The sequence below is a fragment of the Fukomys damarensis genome, unplaced genomic scaffold, assembly GCF_012274545.1.
Source record: "Fukomys damarensis isolate Sample0158 unplaced genomic scaffold, DMR_v1.0_HiC HiC_scaffold_36, whole genome shotgun sequence".
Classification (NCBI taxonomy): domain Eukaryota; kingdom Metazoa; phylum Chordata; class Mammalia; order Rodentia; family Bathyergidae; genus Fukomys; species Fukomys damarensis.
Genome location: NW_022900948.1, coordinates 2,748,144 through 2,761,990, shown reverse-complemented (window position 1 = coordinate 2,761,990; position 13,847 = coordinate 2,748,144). Strand labels below are relative to the sequence as shown.

The following is a 13,847-nucleotide window of genomic DNA, read 5'->3' as shown; positions in this document are numbered from 1 at the left end:
TGTGCGCTCTGGAGGCCGCCGCAAACTCCTGGCCAGTGACCGCCCCGCTCGCCCTTCTACCATCCGCACCCCGCTCTCCTCGTCCCGCCGCCCCACTCTTCAATTTTACGGTCTTCTCCTTGAGAGTTTGGAGAAATCCGCTGTCCGTAATCTCCGTTGGAAATGATCCGATGGTTTTTCTACTTATTTGAACGCTCACTGCAGCGAATGCCACTCGGGGGTGGGGAAGAGGGAGGAGTGTGCGTGTGTGTAAGGTGAGGGGGGCGTCCCTCTCCTGGAGGACAGACAGAATGATACATACTGTCATTAACAGTTTTGACCCACCCAGACCCCACCCTGTGGTTGCATCCATCACACAGTCATTACAAAGGGGCAGCGCTGTCACACTGCGTGCCTGGTTCCGGGGCTCCCGGGCTGGCTTAATGAGGTGCACCCAGCCGGGGCTATTGTGCGGCGCGAAGGAGGCAGGGACAAGACGGCCGCGGTCGTAGCAGCGATTCGCACAGCCCGGGTTGCAGCAGCCCCGCAGGCGCCGCTAAACCCAGACCTCCAGTGGACGGGCGCCTCTACAGTGTCTTCCTGGAGGAGCACAAGGGCATAGGAAGACTGTGGCAGGGCTGGTGAACTTAGATGGGCTTTCCTCTCCTGCAGCTGAGCTGGCTGGAGGCAGTGCAGTCACTCGGGTAAAACGCGGGGGTGCTGGGGGCGGGGGTGGCAGTGGTCCTTTAAAGCCCTTCCTCGGTCAGAAGGCGGCTTGGGTCAATTTCCCCTCCAACCACTCAACTCTCGCTTTTACCTTTTGTTTTGTTCGCTTGGTTTTTTCCTCCCCCTCCCCCTCCCCGGTTTGGTGTGAACCTCGCGGCTCGCTTTGGGGTTTGATTGTGCATTTAAATGTAATTCTGATTGGTGAATGTTCTCTCCTTTTTGTTGTGATTACTAGAGATACTTTAGTCCTGCCTTCCCAGTACTGCGCCCTGCACAAGCAGTTTTGAAAAATTAAGTGTAAAAAGCATGACAAAGCAATATGAGGTTGCCGTGGTAAGTGAACTTTTAAACCAAAAATTACCATTTCTTCTCGTATGCTCGGTTTTTGGGTGGGTTAAGGGGACTCCTCACACTAAAAGGAGGAGGGGATGATTACAGGAAGAACTGCACTTCTGATTTTGTTTTTCTCTCTATTGTGGTCATTAGGCAAGTTCTGTGCTTATCTATGTGATGCTATTGGTATGGTAATGGGCTTGATGCATTTAAAATGGGTGAGGGCTGGCAGTTCGCTGGAGAGAGGTGCAGGGAGGGAGTCCAGAGAACTAGGTTTTTGTCTGATTTCAAAAGAAGGGTTGCAGCTCTGACTTCTGAACTTCGAACAGAAGCTGGGTCTGGGTCGTTTCTGAGGAAAATCCTAAAGGAGAAAAGGAACAATGGGATCACCCTCAGCCAGTACAGCCATTTCTGTGCCCTCACCTGCACTGTTAACCTGCTCCCTTCTTCCTCACGCTTCCTCATGGAGCAATTTCAGAAGCCTTCCCTTCTCACACAAATGTTAAGTGCTGACTTATGACCAAATGATACATTTGGAAGATTATAGACCTAGAAGGTTTAAAGAAGAATTGCATATTACCCTCCTTATCAATATTTTCTTTCCTCCATCCTTTTTAAAAAGTGTACAGATTAACTTAAGAGTCTTCCTTCAGCAGCCTTTTGAACTTCCTTTCATTTGTTTTAAAATAGGAGCTATATTTCAGGTAAGGATTACTGAGTTCTTTATCCCATTCATTTCCTAAAAACAGCTATCCAGCATAGTATTTCTTGCAAAGTTACTGATTCAAAATTTAGTGAATAAAGGCTTAACTTGTGCTCTGGACTTTGCTAAATTGTTTGACTAGATTTGCAGACACACACGCTCACACACACACACACACACACACACACACACATATACACACACTAGTGGTATTCAGTAGTCCTAAAACTTTTTTTTCTTTTTGTGACTCTGGTTGCTCTTTAACTCATCCAGAGCTGTTGCTATGGAGATGACTGAGTTGCCCTATATTGTTATGGACCTGCACATTCTTAGATGAAAAGACCACATCTAAGTTTTAAAATTTGAACGATGGGAAGGAAACAGAAATGCCCCCTGAGAGGAATTTGTTCTTGTTTTGTTGAGCCCATTCTTACAATGTCTATGCATGGAAATATGATTGCATGTGCCTACATTTCTCAAGACCTATTCTGAAATATTTTTGAGCAATTACAAACTTCCTATGATCAGAGGAAACACAAAAAAATTTATGACTGTACATTTTTGCAATAAAGATTAATGTATTTTACTTGGCATCTATTTTAATAGCTTATTTTAATTGACTTTTTGTCTATTTTACATGAAGTTATTGTCACTCAAAACTGTCATAGCAACTTATCACAGGAAAGTGACACCTTAAAGAGGCAGTTTCTCAAGTCAGCGCTATTACTCTTAGTCTTGCTGTTGTTTGCAGTTATCATCTTTAATGATGTTTTCAGTTTCAGAGCTTCAAAAACAAATGACTATCTAAATTACTAATCTGTTGATACAAGAAGAATTAGTTCAGCAAAATTTGTGAAAAAAACAACTCAGAAAATTTTGGATTAGAATATAATATCATATATATTTTTAGTAGTAACAGTTTCACTAGGGTGCTTTTCTTAGGTGCTGATATTAGATCACAGATAGTCAACAATTATCTTAATTGTATAATTCTCTTTGGGCCGTACTACCAAACAATCATAGCTGTTTAGTTTTATAGTTAATCATGAACATTAGCACTATCTGGAGCTTTAAATAAAAAATCTTAAACTATATCAATATACACAGTATTAAAGGAAGAAATTATTTACTACTGCCTGTATAGAGAATTATAAGTAAATACATGCCTTAGATATATGTAAAATTAGATTAACACTTTGAGAAAAATATCTTTACTCAAAGTTAAGTCATACTCAATATCAAATAAGCACTCTACTGTAGTTTGTACCTACACTTTATAAATACAGTTTCAATTGAAGACACTCATAAAGAGTTGTGATTTGAAATAAGTTGGGTAATTGAAAATTATCTCCTAAATAATAATAATAATGTATTTCGTTTAATTTCTTTTATAGTTCTGATGCTTTCTTTTATTAATATTATAATTATTTACCAATTTTCAGGTTACCCAAATTCTATTCTTTTCTGGAAAGTATAAATATTTTGAATTTATCTTTTTATGCAGAAAATATATCTATTTGTGTCTTATTGGCACATTAGAAATACTGTGCACATGTCCTGATGTGTTCACTGACTCTCAGCCCATTAGAGCAAATATTACAGATAGCAGCAAGATTAAAATGTTCATAAGAACAAAATTTTAAGTGTTCAACAAGATTCTAAGTTTTCGATAAAGTGGTATTCTCATAGAAATATTCATTGCTTCCTATAATACTGAGATGCATTGAGTGAATAGATGATTGTACATAAAGAAGAAAAGTAGGTGAGATGTTCTGATTGGGGCTGAGTTTTGGTCACAATATCTAATATTACATGGCAGACTTGACACATCTAGGGAATAAGTAGTACCCAATAGCAAAGAAGTAAAAAGGAATGGTTGCAGTAATACAAAAAATGTAAAAGTAACCTTCATTTATTACTTTAACTAAAGTAAGTTCCCTTTATTGCTCATTATTAAATAACTATTATTAAATAACTTTCATTACTTTAATGTAAAATTTCTTGTGTATATATTACCTAAAATAGCTTAGAAGTTCACTTTAGTAGATAACATTTGTTGTCTACCTGACAAGCTCTAGTCATGTACAGAGTGCTTCTTTTATGTTATCTTAGTTAATCTTCAAAACACTCTAGGCAGGATGTTTATTTTGCCTAAGAACTAAGTAGCTAAATTTAGATAGCTCATAAACCATTAAGAAAGGATTTGACTCAAAATCTGACTACAAAGTTGGATCTTAAATGAAACACAGTGGGAATCAAATAATAGAAAAATGAGAATTTACTAGATTTTTTAAAAACCTCCCACATAAAACCCACATAATTTCTACAAATTCTAATTACCTGTTAATCTTGGCACCTTGCATAATACAACATTCTTAAAAGCAAAAAATCTTACTGAAACATTCCTAACTCAAATTGAGTCTGGGTTCTTTACCTAGGTTGGCTGATTGTTTTTCTTTTAGGACATTTAATTATGGAGAAGTGTGTTTATGCCACCAAAAAGAGAAAAAAAAAGGAGAGCAAGTTTAAGTCACTTGTAATGATAAAAGTATTTTCAAATACCAACAATGACTACTTAATAAATGGAAATCTAAAATTTAAAGGCAAACCCAGGTTTCCTTAAAATTGACTTAAACTCAAATAAGCAGATTGATTTTATTTTACCAGTTTAATGGGATTTAATTTTCATTTTAAAAACTTCAAAATTTTGATTAAGCTAATATATCCTAATAATAAATTATATGATTATATAGGTAGTAATCATTTCATATTTTTGCCATGATACTTATTTTCTAAGTTAGAGGTTACTTTGATATAACCAATTAGTCTCTGCTCTAATCATTCAGTGATTAAGGGCTCTCCATTTTTTAAATGCCCTCATTTGGTGAACTAAAAGAGGCATAAAGATAAAAAGTGATTCAGAAAGTTTCCAGTGCAGCCCCATTATATGATTCCTTTTTTAAACGTTAAAAATGATAGACTTTAAATATCAGACTGTTCCTTTAAAATGCCCTACTGCTGGTTTTTTTTTTTTTTTAATAAAACCCGACCTGGCAGATTGGGACAAAGATAATAAACTTGCTATCCTTTGTTTTATTTATTAGTTTAGAGTAAAAAAAGTGGAGATGTTAAGATTTTTATCAGGATAGTTCAATCAAGTCCCACCAAGTACCAAAGAAAAAATGTTTAAGGACATCATTTATATTCAAGAGAAAACGGCTCAGTATTACTCTGTGACCTGAGGAAAAATGAAAGCACCCAGAATAATTCTACCTGTGCTCTATGCAATAAATGGTCTTCTAAGTTATTCTGCGTAAATTTTTAAAATTTGAATTACTTTTTTAAAAATGCAGAAAGCTTATGCATCAAAAGAGCATTTGAATTAATAACCATATGAAGAATTTTTTTAAAGCTGGGTTACCCTTTTTGTTTTAGGTTTTTATAAAAGGAAATCATGCAGATCTACCATATTAAAACCACATTACTATGAGTGTTAACAGATTCTTTCAAAGTCAGGTAATTTGGAACTTTTATAAGCAATAATATAAAGGGGAGTATAGGGAAGCTTGAGTGTTAAGTCCCACAGGGACTCACGTGCAACTCAACTTCACTTTGGCCTTGGAACCCCTTTCTTGAAAGACACCAAAAGTTTCTCTTCCAAGATAATAATTTTAAGCCAGGCATGGTGGCACATGTCTGTAACCCCAGCACTCAGGAGGCTGAGGCATCGTGGTGGCTGAAGACCAGCCTATACTATATACTGTAGTGAGAATCTATCTCAACCACCTCCCCGAAAAAGAAAGAGACTAATTTTAGTTGCCGGTTCATTATAGATAAAACTCAGGCTCAGTTTTTTATCATAGTTAATGATATGTTTATATAACTTTCTGTTTTATCCTTATTTGGATATTTATGCTATACAGATAGTTTTTCTAATTCAAATTTATAAAAAATACACAAATTTGTCTATATAGATAATAAATACATACACACATAAATATAAAGTTATTGTAACATCAATATGAAACCAAATGGACAGGTTATTAAAGCAATTTTTCTTAAACTTCTAAGAATATGTTGGGTGTGGTGATGCATGCCTGTATTCCTACCACTCAGGAGGCTGAGGCAGGAGGATCACTATGAGTTCAAGGCCAGCCTGAACTAAATAGTGACATCCTATCTAAAAAAATAAATAAATAAAAAATCAAAACAAAGCCAAAATTTATGAGATGATTAATGAACAAAATTGAGTTGTAGCTAATAAGAATTTTAAATACATTATTATTTTAAAATATAGGTATGTTGTAGGATGTCAGTAGAGTATTTTCTACCTTCCCATTATTGCCTTCTTATAACTTCCTAAAAAATTATCCTGTTACTTGAAAAATTAGTAAGAAAAATATGCACTATATTTGAAGTAGGGGGAAAATCCACCAAAATGACCCTAAGAAAGTCCTATATTGGTTCTGAAATCCTTCAAGCTATGTGCCTCAATTTTCCCTATAAATGCTTTTAAATATGAAATCATTACATTTTGTTTTCACAGTAAAGTTATGTTATGGATTTTCAAAATAAAGAATTACCACCATCCTTTGTTAACTATAATGAGAGCTAAGAAATCTAGATTTGAATTTCTAATGTTTCAGTGCTTAATCTATCACCATTGCAACTGATACTACAGCAGAGACAATATTGAATGTATGATTTTTGCCATGGATACCATAACATTTCGATGTGCCTTGGAATATACATGAATGATATATTTACTCTGCAGACATTCTTGTGTGCTCATTATGTTAGGCACAAGGGTATAAGCCTGGGAATGCTCTTCTGGAAAAGAAGCTGTGTTATCAATTAATTCACGGTCTGTGTATGAGATAGATATATATATGCAGTAAGGTCATTGGTATCAGAAGTATGTACAAAGTGCTTTTATGAACACAGAGTGAGCTATTATCAGTAAGCTTGCGGTTGGCATTAGTATGGTATGCTATTTGGGAAGGCCTCTTAGTGGAGGCAAGGTTTTGTTTGCATGCTGACTTGTTGTTGTTGTTTGTTTGTTTGTTTTCCATTTTGAAAAATATAGTAGTACATCTTCAAACAACATACAGAAATATGAAGTATATGTTTATCTCATCTTTACATATTGGTATGTGCTTATGATGAGAGACTTTTCCACATAGGATGTTAAGTTTTTAAAGATTCTTTAGTGGAATTTTTCAGATACACTGCTTTTGACAAATGTGCACAGCTGGGAAAGCCTTTAATATAGTGATCATTTTATCGTAGGTTCCCCCACCCACCCCGTAACATAATGGATAAAAGGAAAGGCTCCATTTTTATTCTTCTACGCTAAAAAAAAAAAAAAAATATCTTGCAAACTGTGCAAGGCACACAAAAGAAAAAGTAATTAAATAATATAAATGCTGAGAAATATTGCCTATGAACCCAGCTAAAATGAGCAAGGGGTTGTAATGAAGAAGTTGAGAGGTAATGATATGAAAATATTTTAAAATAGAAAAGAGTTCAGCTGCTTACAATGAAGTATCAGGTTTAGCTCTCGCACTTTCCTCTGTTTTGCTTTCACATTTGCAAAGGAGAAAGGAAGTGCTGTTTATCTGAATTCCTTATTTATCATTAATTTTCAACATTGATCAAACTAAAACCACCATGTTTTTCTTCTTAAACTCCCAAATGTACATAGTTTCACTTTGAAAACCCTTCACTTCAAAGTGATCAGAACTTTGTGTGAACTGCATTACGCATTTTGCTCTCTGATACTTTGGCAAATCATTTTAGCTGGTTCCCACTGGGATTCTCTCCTGGCAACAATTTTTCATTTCCCTGTGCTCATTTTTAGGAAAATCCTCTCAGTATTGTTCTATGTATTGTTTTATAGGAAGGAAGTATGTAAAATACTGTTGAACTCATTTTACTTGTGAGTTTGAATAGCATTCAGATTAGAATGATTTCCCCAGAATTTTGTAGGCTTGCCCAATCCAGCTGTATATTTTATATGCTAATGTAAATTCTATTTTTGTTCCCCTTGGGGGTTTAAGTGATTATAATTGTTGCTCTTCAAAAGCCAAACAGATGATGATTGCTGCTTCAGGAGTATACCAAAAGAAACTGGCTTTCATTAAACCTGCTCATCCACTTCATAATTATCTCCATTTTATCTAGCTAAGAAGCAGGAAAAAATGGCAAAGTACAGTTCATTGAAGCCAGTTCAGTTATTTAAACATTGCTTTATTGGACTAGCAGGAGGTGTTAAAGTAGGGGGAATGTTTTCATTCTAACATTGATATGTAGCCAGTGGCCCAACTCAAGAGTTAGTTGAGCATCAAATGCCAGAGGCCACAGGGATTAGAGAAGAGAGCTATTTTGTGCTATTCTGAAAGGAAGTCCTCTAGTGGATACAATAAATAGTACTGCAGTGACAACTATTCTGAAATATTCTTTTTGTTTGTTCTTCTTTGTATAAGTTCAAATTGAGTTATCTATTTAGTATCCACTAATAAAGACTCAGAAACACACTCTAAATGAAAAGGAAGTTTCCTATAGCATATATAGAAAGGGATATTGATAAATTCTAAAAGGTTGCCAAGTCCTGATCCTGATATCAGGTGTCCTTCAAGGGATCCCTATGATCATATGAGCTGTGTGATTGGACTATGGATCAGAAAGCAGATTCTCAAGGTAGTTGGTTTTAAGAGGGAAAGAATCTCCCTTTTGAGTGACACAGCGGCTAGTAAGTTATCTCTTCCCCAATCCTAGGATGGGTTGCCCTGGAATACGTTTCTGACCACATACATCGCTGGCTGTCCTCTCACCCAGGGGAACAGAAAAGTCTCAGTCAACAGCTGTTCAAGCTTTCAGCTGTGATAAAATAAGTCTCTGCTAGTTAAATAAAAACTCTGAAAGGGCTTTCCCCTCCCTAAAATTTCAAAGAAGAATGTTTTAGAAATCAACTATATAAAGCTAGGCTTACATAAAACACTATATTCACAAACAAATAGCAGGAAGATTTTTATTTCCACATTCCATGATAGTCTAGCAAGTTTCAGACAATTTCACTTGAGTTTTAACATAGGGTTATTATCCTATGTCTGGATTTTAAAACTTTTGGAGAATCATATTGAAAAATGGCTCATACAACTAAAAAGTTGTATTACACTAAACAAAACCAATCCTTTCAATTCTTCTGTTACCAAAATAAAAATATTTCCACTGCTCATAGGTGTACTTTTAGTTTAGCTTTATGATGGCTCCATGATGAAAAGCAAATGCTATCACTGATTTTATATACAGAAGCATATGAATTAAAAAAACAGTTTGAAAACCAGAATCTAGGCATATCAACTCTTTCACCAATATCTTGACCGACTCACAGCTTGCTAATACATTATGTTGAACTATATCTAGACTGCAGTCATTTCTAAACCCTGAAGGTAAAATGTCTCCAGGGAATAATTACTTTCCCCCTGAGGTAATTTCTATGATTTGCACTCTTTTAGGTAATCTATGTATTTGCATTCTTAAATGCAGGGGGAGAATATGACCTAGTCTCTAGAAGCTCTAAATTTAAAATTAAAAATTCTATCTTGTGGTTTGGTAGCATTGGAATACCTTTGTACAGATATGTCAGGGTGTATATCACTCTGATTTCCTACTGACAGATCCTATAAAAGCTAGAAGTCTAAGAATATACCAGCTACACCTAGACCTGGTGAAAATCATTTGATTGGTTTCCTAATGTTCTGATCACCTTCTCTTCATACCTCTAGAATCTGACTGTCTTTTATTCACCTGAACCGGTGCCACCCCCACCCCTTACTGATATTACCAAAACCTAAAGTCTCCTGGGAGACACTTCTTTCCCAGAAAGACAGGTTGATAGACAGGTTGTCAATCTAATAAGTAAATTTCTACTAATGGAAAAATATTAAGGAGAGTCTGGCGATAGTTAATTATAAGTGCCTGGGAAAAATACCTTTATTTGTGCTAAACAATCATGGCAAGTAATGTGGGATATTGTTTCAGGCCAACATACATTTTGCTGGAAGTTGCTTTTCTTAACTGGGTGGTAACCCTATCTCTATCACTGAGAAAACTCCTTACTTATCTGGAAGTAAGGCAATAGAAAATTAACTCAAGAAAACATAGCTCAGAAAAAAAAATTATTTGATAGCATTGGCTTATCTGCCATAAGAAGTAAAAGCTACAAATTTAGCAAACACTAAAATATACCTGTGCCAGTAGAATGACTGTTAATTTCCCAGTTACTTCACATATTTGTTCTTTCATCTCACTAACAAGAAATGGTGAAAAATCAAGCTTATTCTGTGACCTCTCAGACCTAGGAATATAAATAAAATCTTAAGATCGTCCAGTTAAAATTCAAACTCACACAAAGTACAAATTTGGCAATTATTCAAATTAATATGCTCAACAGACAGCAGAGTCAAAACAGTTTAAATCAATTTAACTCCACGTTAACTGAGCAACTGAAAATATCTGTACTGTTTTTGAAAAGTCTTTACTGTTTTTTGCTGTAAATCAGTGTTTCTGCACAATAACCTATGAAGCTTTTTATAAAAACTTGTGCTTAGAACTCACCTCAAAATTAATGAGTAGAATCTCCCAGAGGAGAGACCAGGCACCTGTACTTAAAAAGAAAAAACACTTTTATAGGTAGGTAGAGGCATTAATACACAGGCAGTGTGTGAGCCAGTGTGGGACTTTCCCCCATTTCTGTAATTCATTGAAGATTCACTCTGTGGTTGGCATTCTCCTAAGCACTTAACAAATATATACACATATTTGCTTACTGATTATAGCATCCCTAAAAGTTAGTTATTATTCTTAATACCCATTTACTAGTGAGAAAGCTGGGGCTTAGAAAGATTGGACAAGCCTGAAGTGATTTACCAAGGACACCGGAGAGGCAGAACCAGAATTCAGGTCTGTTTCAATAGTCTTAACTGTGACAACCCTGAACTTGAAAAGCCTTTTTAATATACAAATTGAAAATGTATGGCTGTATTTTATAGCTGTAATTTCCCACCTAGAAGCTTCAATTTTGCTGCTTTGATTACCTTAAGAATATCCAGAGCGTGCAGGGATTGTTTCATTTTGTAATCTTAAAAGAGAGCCACTATATTCATGTGAAAGGAGACATGGTCTAATAGGTAAAAGATACTTTAAAATTATAAGCAAAATGTTTTGCTTTCTTTGTGTAAAGGTCACTTTCTACCTCAGTTCTTAATTCATAAACTCAAGAAGCTGCAACAATTTTATTGCAAAAATTATTCACATTTGAAACAATGTTGAAAGTGCATGGTTTTCCTTTCAGGTCACTTTCTTATAAAAACATTAACAATTGTCTTAAATCACTGCTGATAAATGCAGTTTCCAGAGTGCATTACACAATTTTGGGATTTGTTCTTTCTGATTTAGGGCTGACACCAATATTTAGAATAGTGATGACTCACGTCTAGAACTGGAATTTGTTTTTCATGGATTTATACATTTTTCCCCTTGAATTGTACCAAAAATGGTTTTTTAATTGGCTTTAACTCATGCCCAATAAATTGGAAGGAAATTGATTGCTGCAGTCTTGTTTAGTTTAAAATTATTGAAGACTGCACCGTGAGTCAAATGAGTGTGTAAGTGAAGGCAACAACACTTTATGTTCTCTGTTTATGACAAATAAGGCTCTTTTCAAAATGGTCATAATTTATATCTTAAAAACAATATATGTCTGTTCTTCATAAAGCTTAAAAATAGTAATGGCATGTTAAAAATATGCCATATTTTAAAAGTTTCTCTTAACTTGCTATTGTTTCTTAGTGCCTTCTTTTCCAATTCTACAATGCCACATATTTAAACATATTATTTCTTTATGATAAACAATTTCTGTATATAGCTCTTGTTAAACCCCCAGCCATGAGATTAGCAATATTTCTAAAAAGTAAAATGAAATATGTGAGAATGTTCAGAGACTATATTATCCTATGGAGTTGAGGGTCAGTATCCCATTCTCTAAAGTGACTTTAAAGAAAAAAGTTAAGCAATAAAAAATTGAAACTAAGTCAGGTGACTGTTTAGAGCAGTGATATAGCAATTCTCTAAATGGTACCTGTCAGGAAGCCAGCTTTTGTTCAATCTCATTATAATTATTTACTATATTATGGTTTCATTTTTATATGCCATAGAAATATAAGCAAATCACTCTAAGGACTTTGCTTGTTGGGAAGGAAGGTTCATTTTATGAGATTCTTAAGCAACTCTGGGAAAGAATAAAATAGAGGAAAAGACATGATTAATTAAATGAAAAAGAGAACATCCCTTAGTCATAATATAGTTAGGCAGTAAATTAAGAAAATGGTTGATGTTCTTGTATATAGTAAATGTTAGGCAATTCTAATTGAATGGGATAATTATATCTGATGTTTTAGTTTGAGAAAAGGTAGAGCAATTTCTGAGATTTTTATCTCTTTGCCATGATTATTTTTCATATGTATTATTTCAAGATTCATTTTTGAAAATAAATATTATTTTGTTTATAAACTATGAAGCTTCAGGGCGGTTGGTGTGGTCTTTCTCTGGATCTAAGTAATTTTTTAGGAGGTCATTGGTCCTTAGCATGCAATATCTAGCAATTGCTCCTAACTAGTGGCTGTAGAGGGCCTGAAGCTTGAGCAGCAGATGTTTTTTCCTGTAAAAACACAAAACAGTTTCTCAGATTTATATGAAAAAGAATGCATGCTAAGAATTTTTATAGATCCAATAGTGCAGAAAATATGAAGAAAAGAATATCAATCTAACACTTATTACCTCAAAATAGCCACTGTTTAATATTCTAGTGAACATCCTTTTTATGAAGTTTAATAGATTTGATAATATTTCATGAAACATTTTAAAATTTTAATACATATTTATATACTATGCATTATTCTTTTTAATCACATTATAACTTTATTATATGGTTATGGAGCAGACCTCTTAAAATATATAAAAACAAATTAAATTTTCTCACCCCCCTATCATTATTACCTGAAGCTGATAACATCTTAGGACATCTTATATTTCTAAAAGTCCTAGTGTGTTTGATCCGAAGCACATTAAAGAAACAGCTATCAGTCTTATATCACTTCCACTTGTCAGTGATAGCACAACATGACATAGGAATACGGATTATTTCTGACAAAAAGTTGTATCTGTTCACATTAATTGTAATACTTATTTTCCATATGGTTTTTCTCTTTCAAGTGTCATGACATCTCAGCCAGGGATTTAGCTCAGTGGTTCTGCCGCCTGCCTTACAAGTGTCATGACATCTGTAATTTCTGCTGTTTATCTTTAAAATTACTGAGAAATGTAAAACATGCTGAGTGGTATCTAATACATAGTAGTTAAGGACTTAGGCCCTAGAACCAGACTATTTGGAGTCAAATCCCAGACATTAATTTCTAGGTATGTGATTGTAACTTTCTCAATTTCTTCATCTGTAAAATGATGAGTGTTATTAAAATCTAATGCATATTACAATTATTATTATGAATCCAGTGTTCTGGTAATTACGAGATTCAGAGTGACTTGCTGAAGGGAATCAGCTAGTTAGTGGGAGAAATCATTATTGTCTATGTCTAGGAGTCTGCTTAATGCCGTCATTTGTCCTTTCACAGCAGTATTTTTCAGGTTCTCCTTAGGCACAAAGGTGTCTCAGAGGCATCTAGAACTAAGCCTGGCACAAGCCTAATGGGCTCTGCTCTCCCATTTCTCTCCTTCTCAACCCTCTTGGGCTTGTTGGTGCAGGGGTGCTATTTGTTCAGAACTCTCTTTTCCAGTTTCCGGTAAATAATATTTTGACCATCAAAACACTTTCATTATTATTAGCGTCTTGAACCTCCCTGTATACCTGTCAGTCTTTCCCTGATCTCAGTTATTCTCAGACCCAGCCACCTCATTCCAGGTGCTCTTGCATTTTAAAGTGTAAAACTGCACATCCAATCTACAGCATGCAGGCTATTTACTTTCTTCTTTAATGTTATAATACATATTTAAAAATTAAAAAGTTTTGCTGTATATATAAAACATTTAT

The 13,847-nt window shown here is 34.9% G+C and overlaps 1 protein-coding gene across 6 annotated transcripts in view; it reads left to right on the top strand.

The window, feature by feature from the left end:
- The first annotated feature begins 385 nt into the window (after positions 1 to 385).
- Elavl2 (ELAV like RNA binding protein 2) overlaps positions 386 to 13,847 on the top strand; it is a 168,747-nt gene continuing 155,285 nt past the window's right edge. Inside the window, exons 1-2 of one of the 6 annotated variants that reach the window (XM_010627000.2) lie at positions 387 to 683; positions 941 to 1,038. In XM_010627000.2, the coding sequence (XP_010625302.1) occupies positions 1,012 to 1,038 (27 nt within the window). In that variant the 5' untranslated portion in view covers positions 387 to 683; positions 941 to 1,011. Of the gene's footprint in view, positions 684 to 837; positions 1,039 to 13,847 lie in introns of those variants that run through there. The other 5 variants (XM_010626989.2, XM_033759156.1, XM_033759154.1 and 2 more) reach the window with 5 other exon arrangements.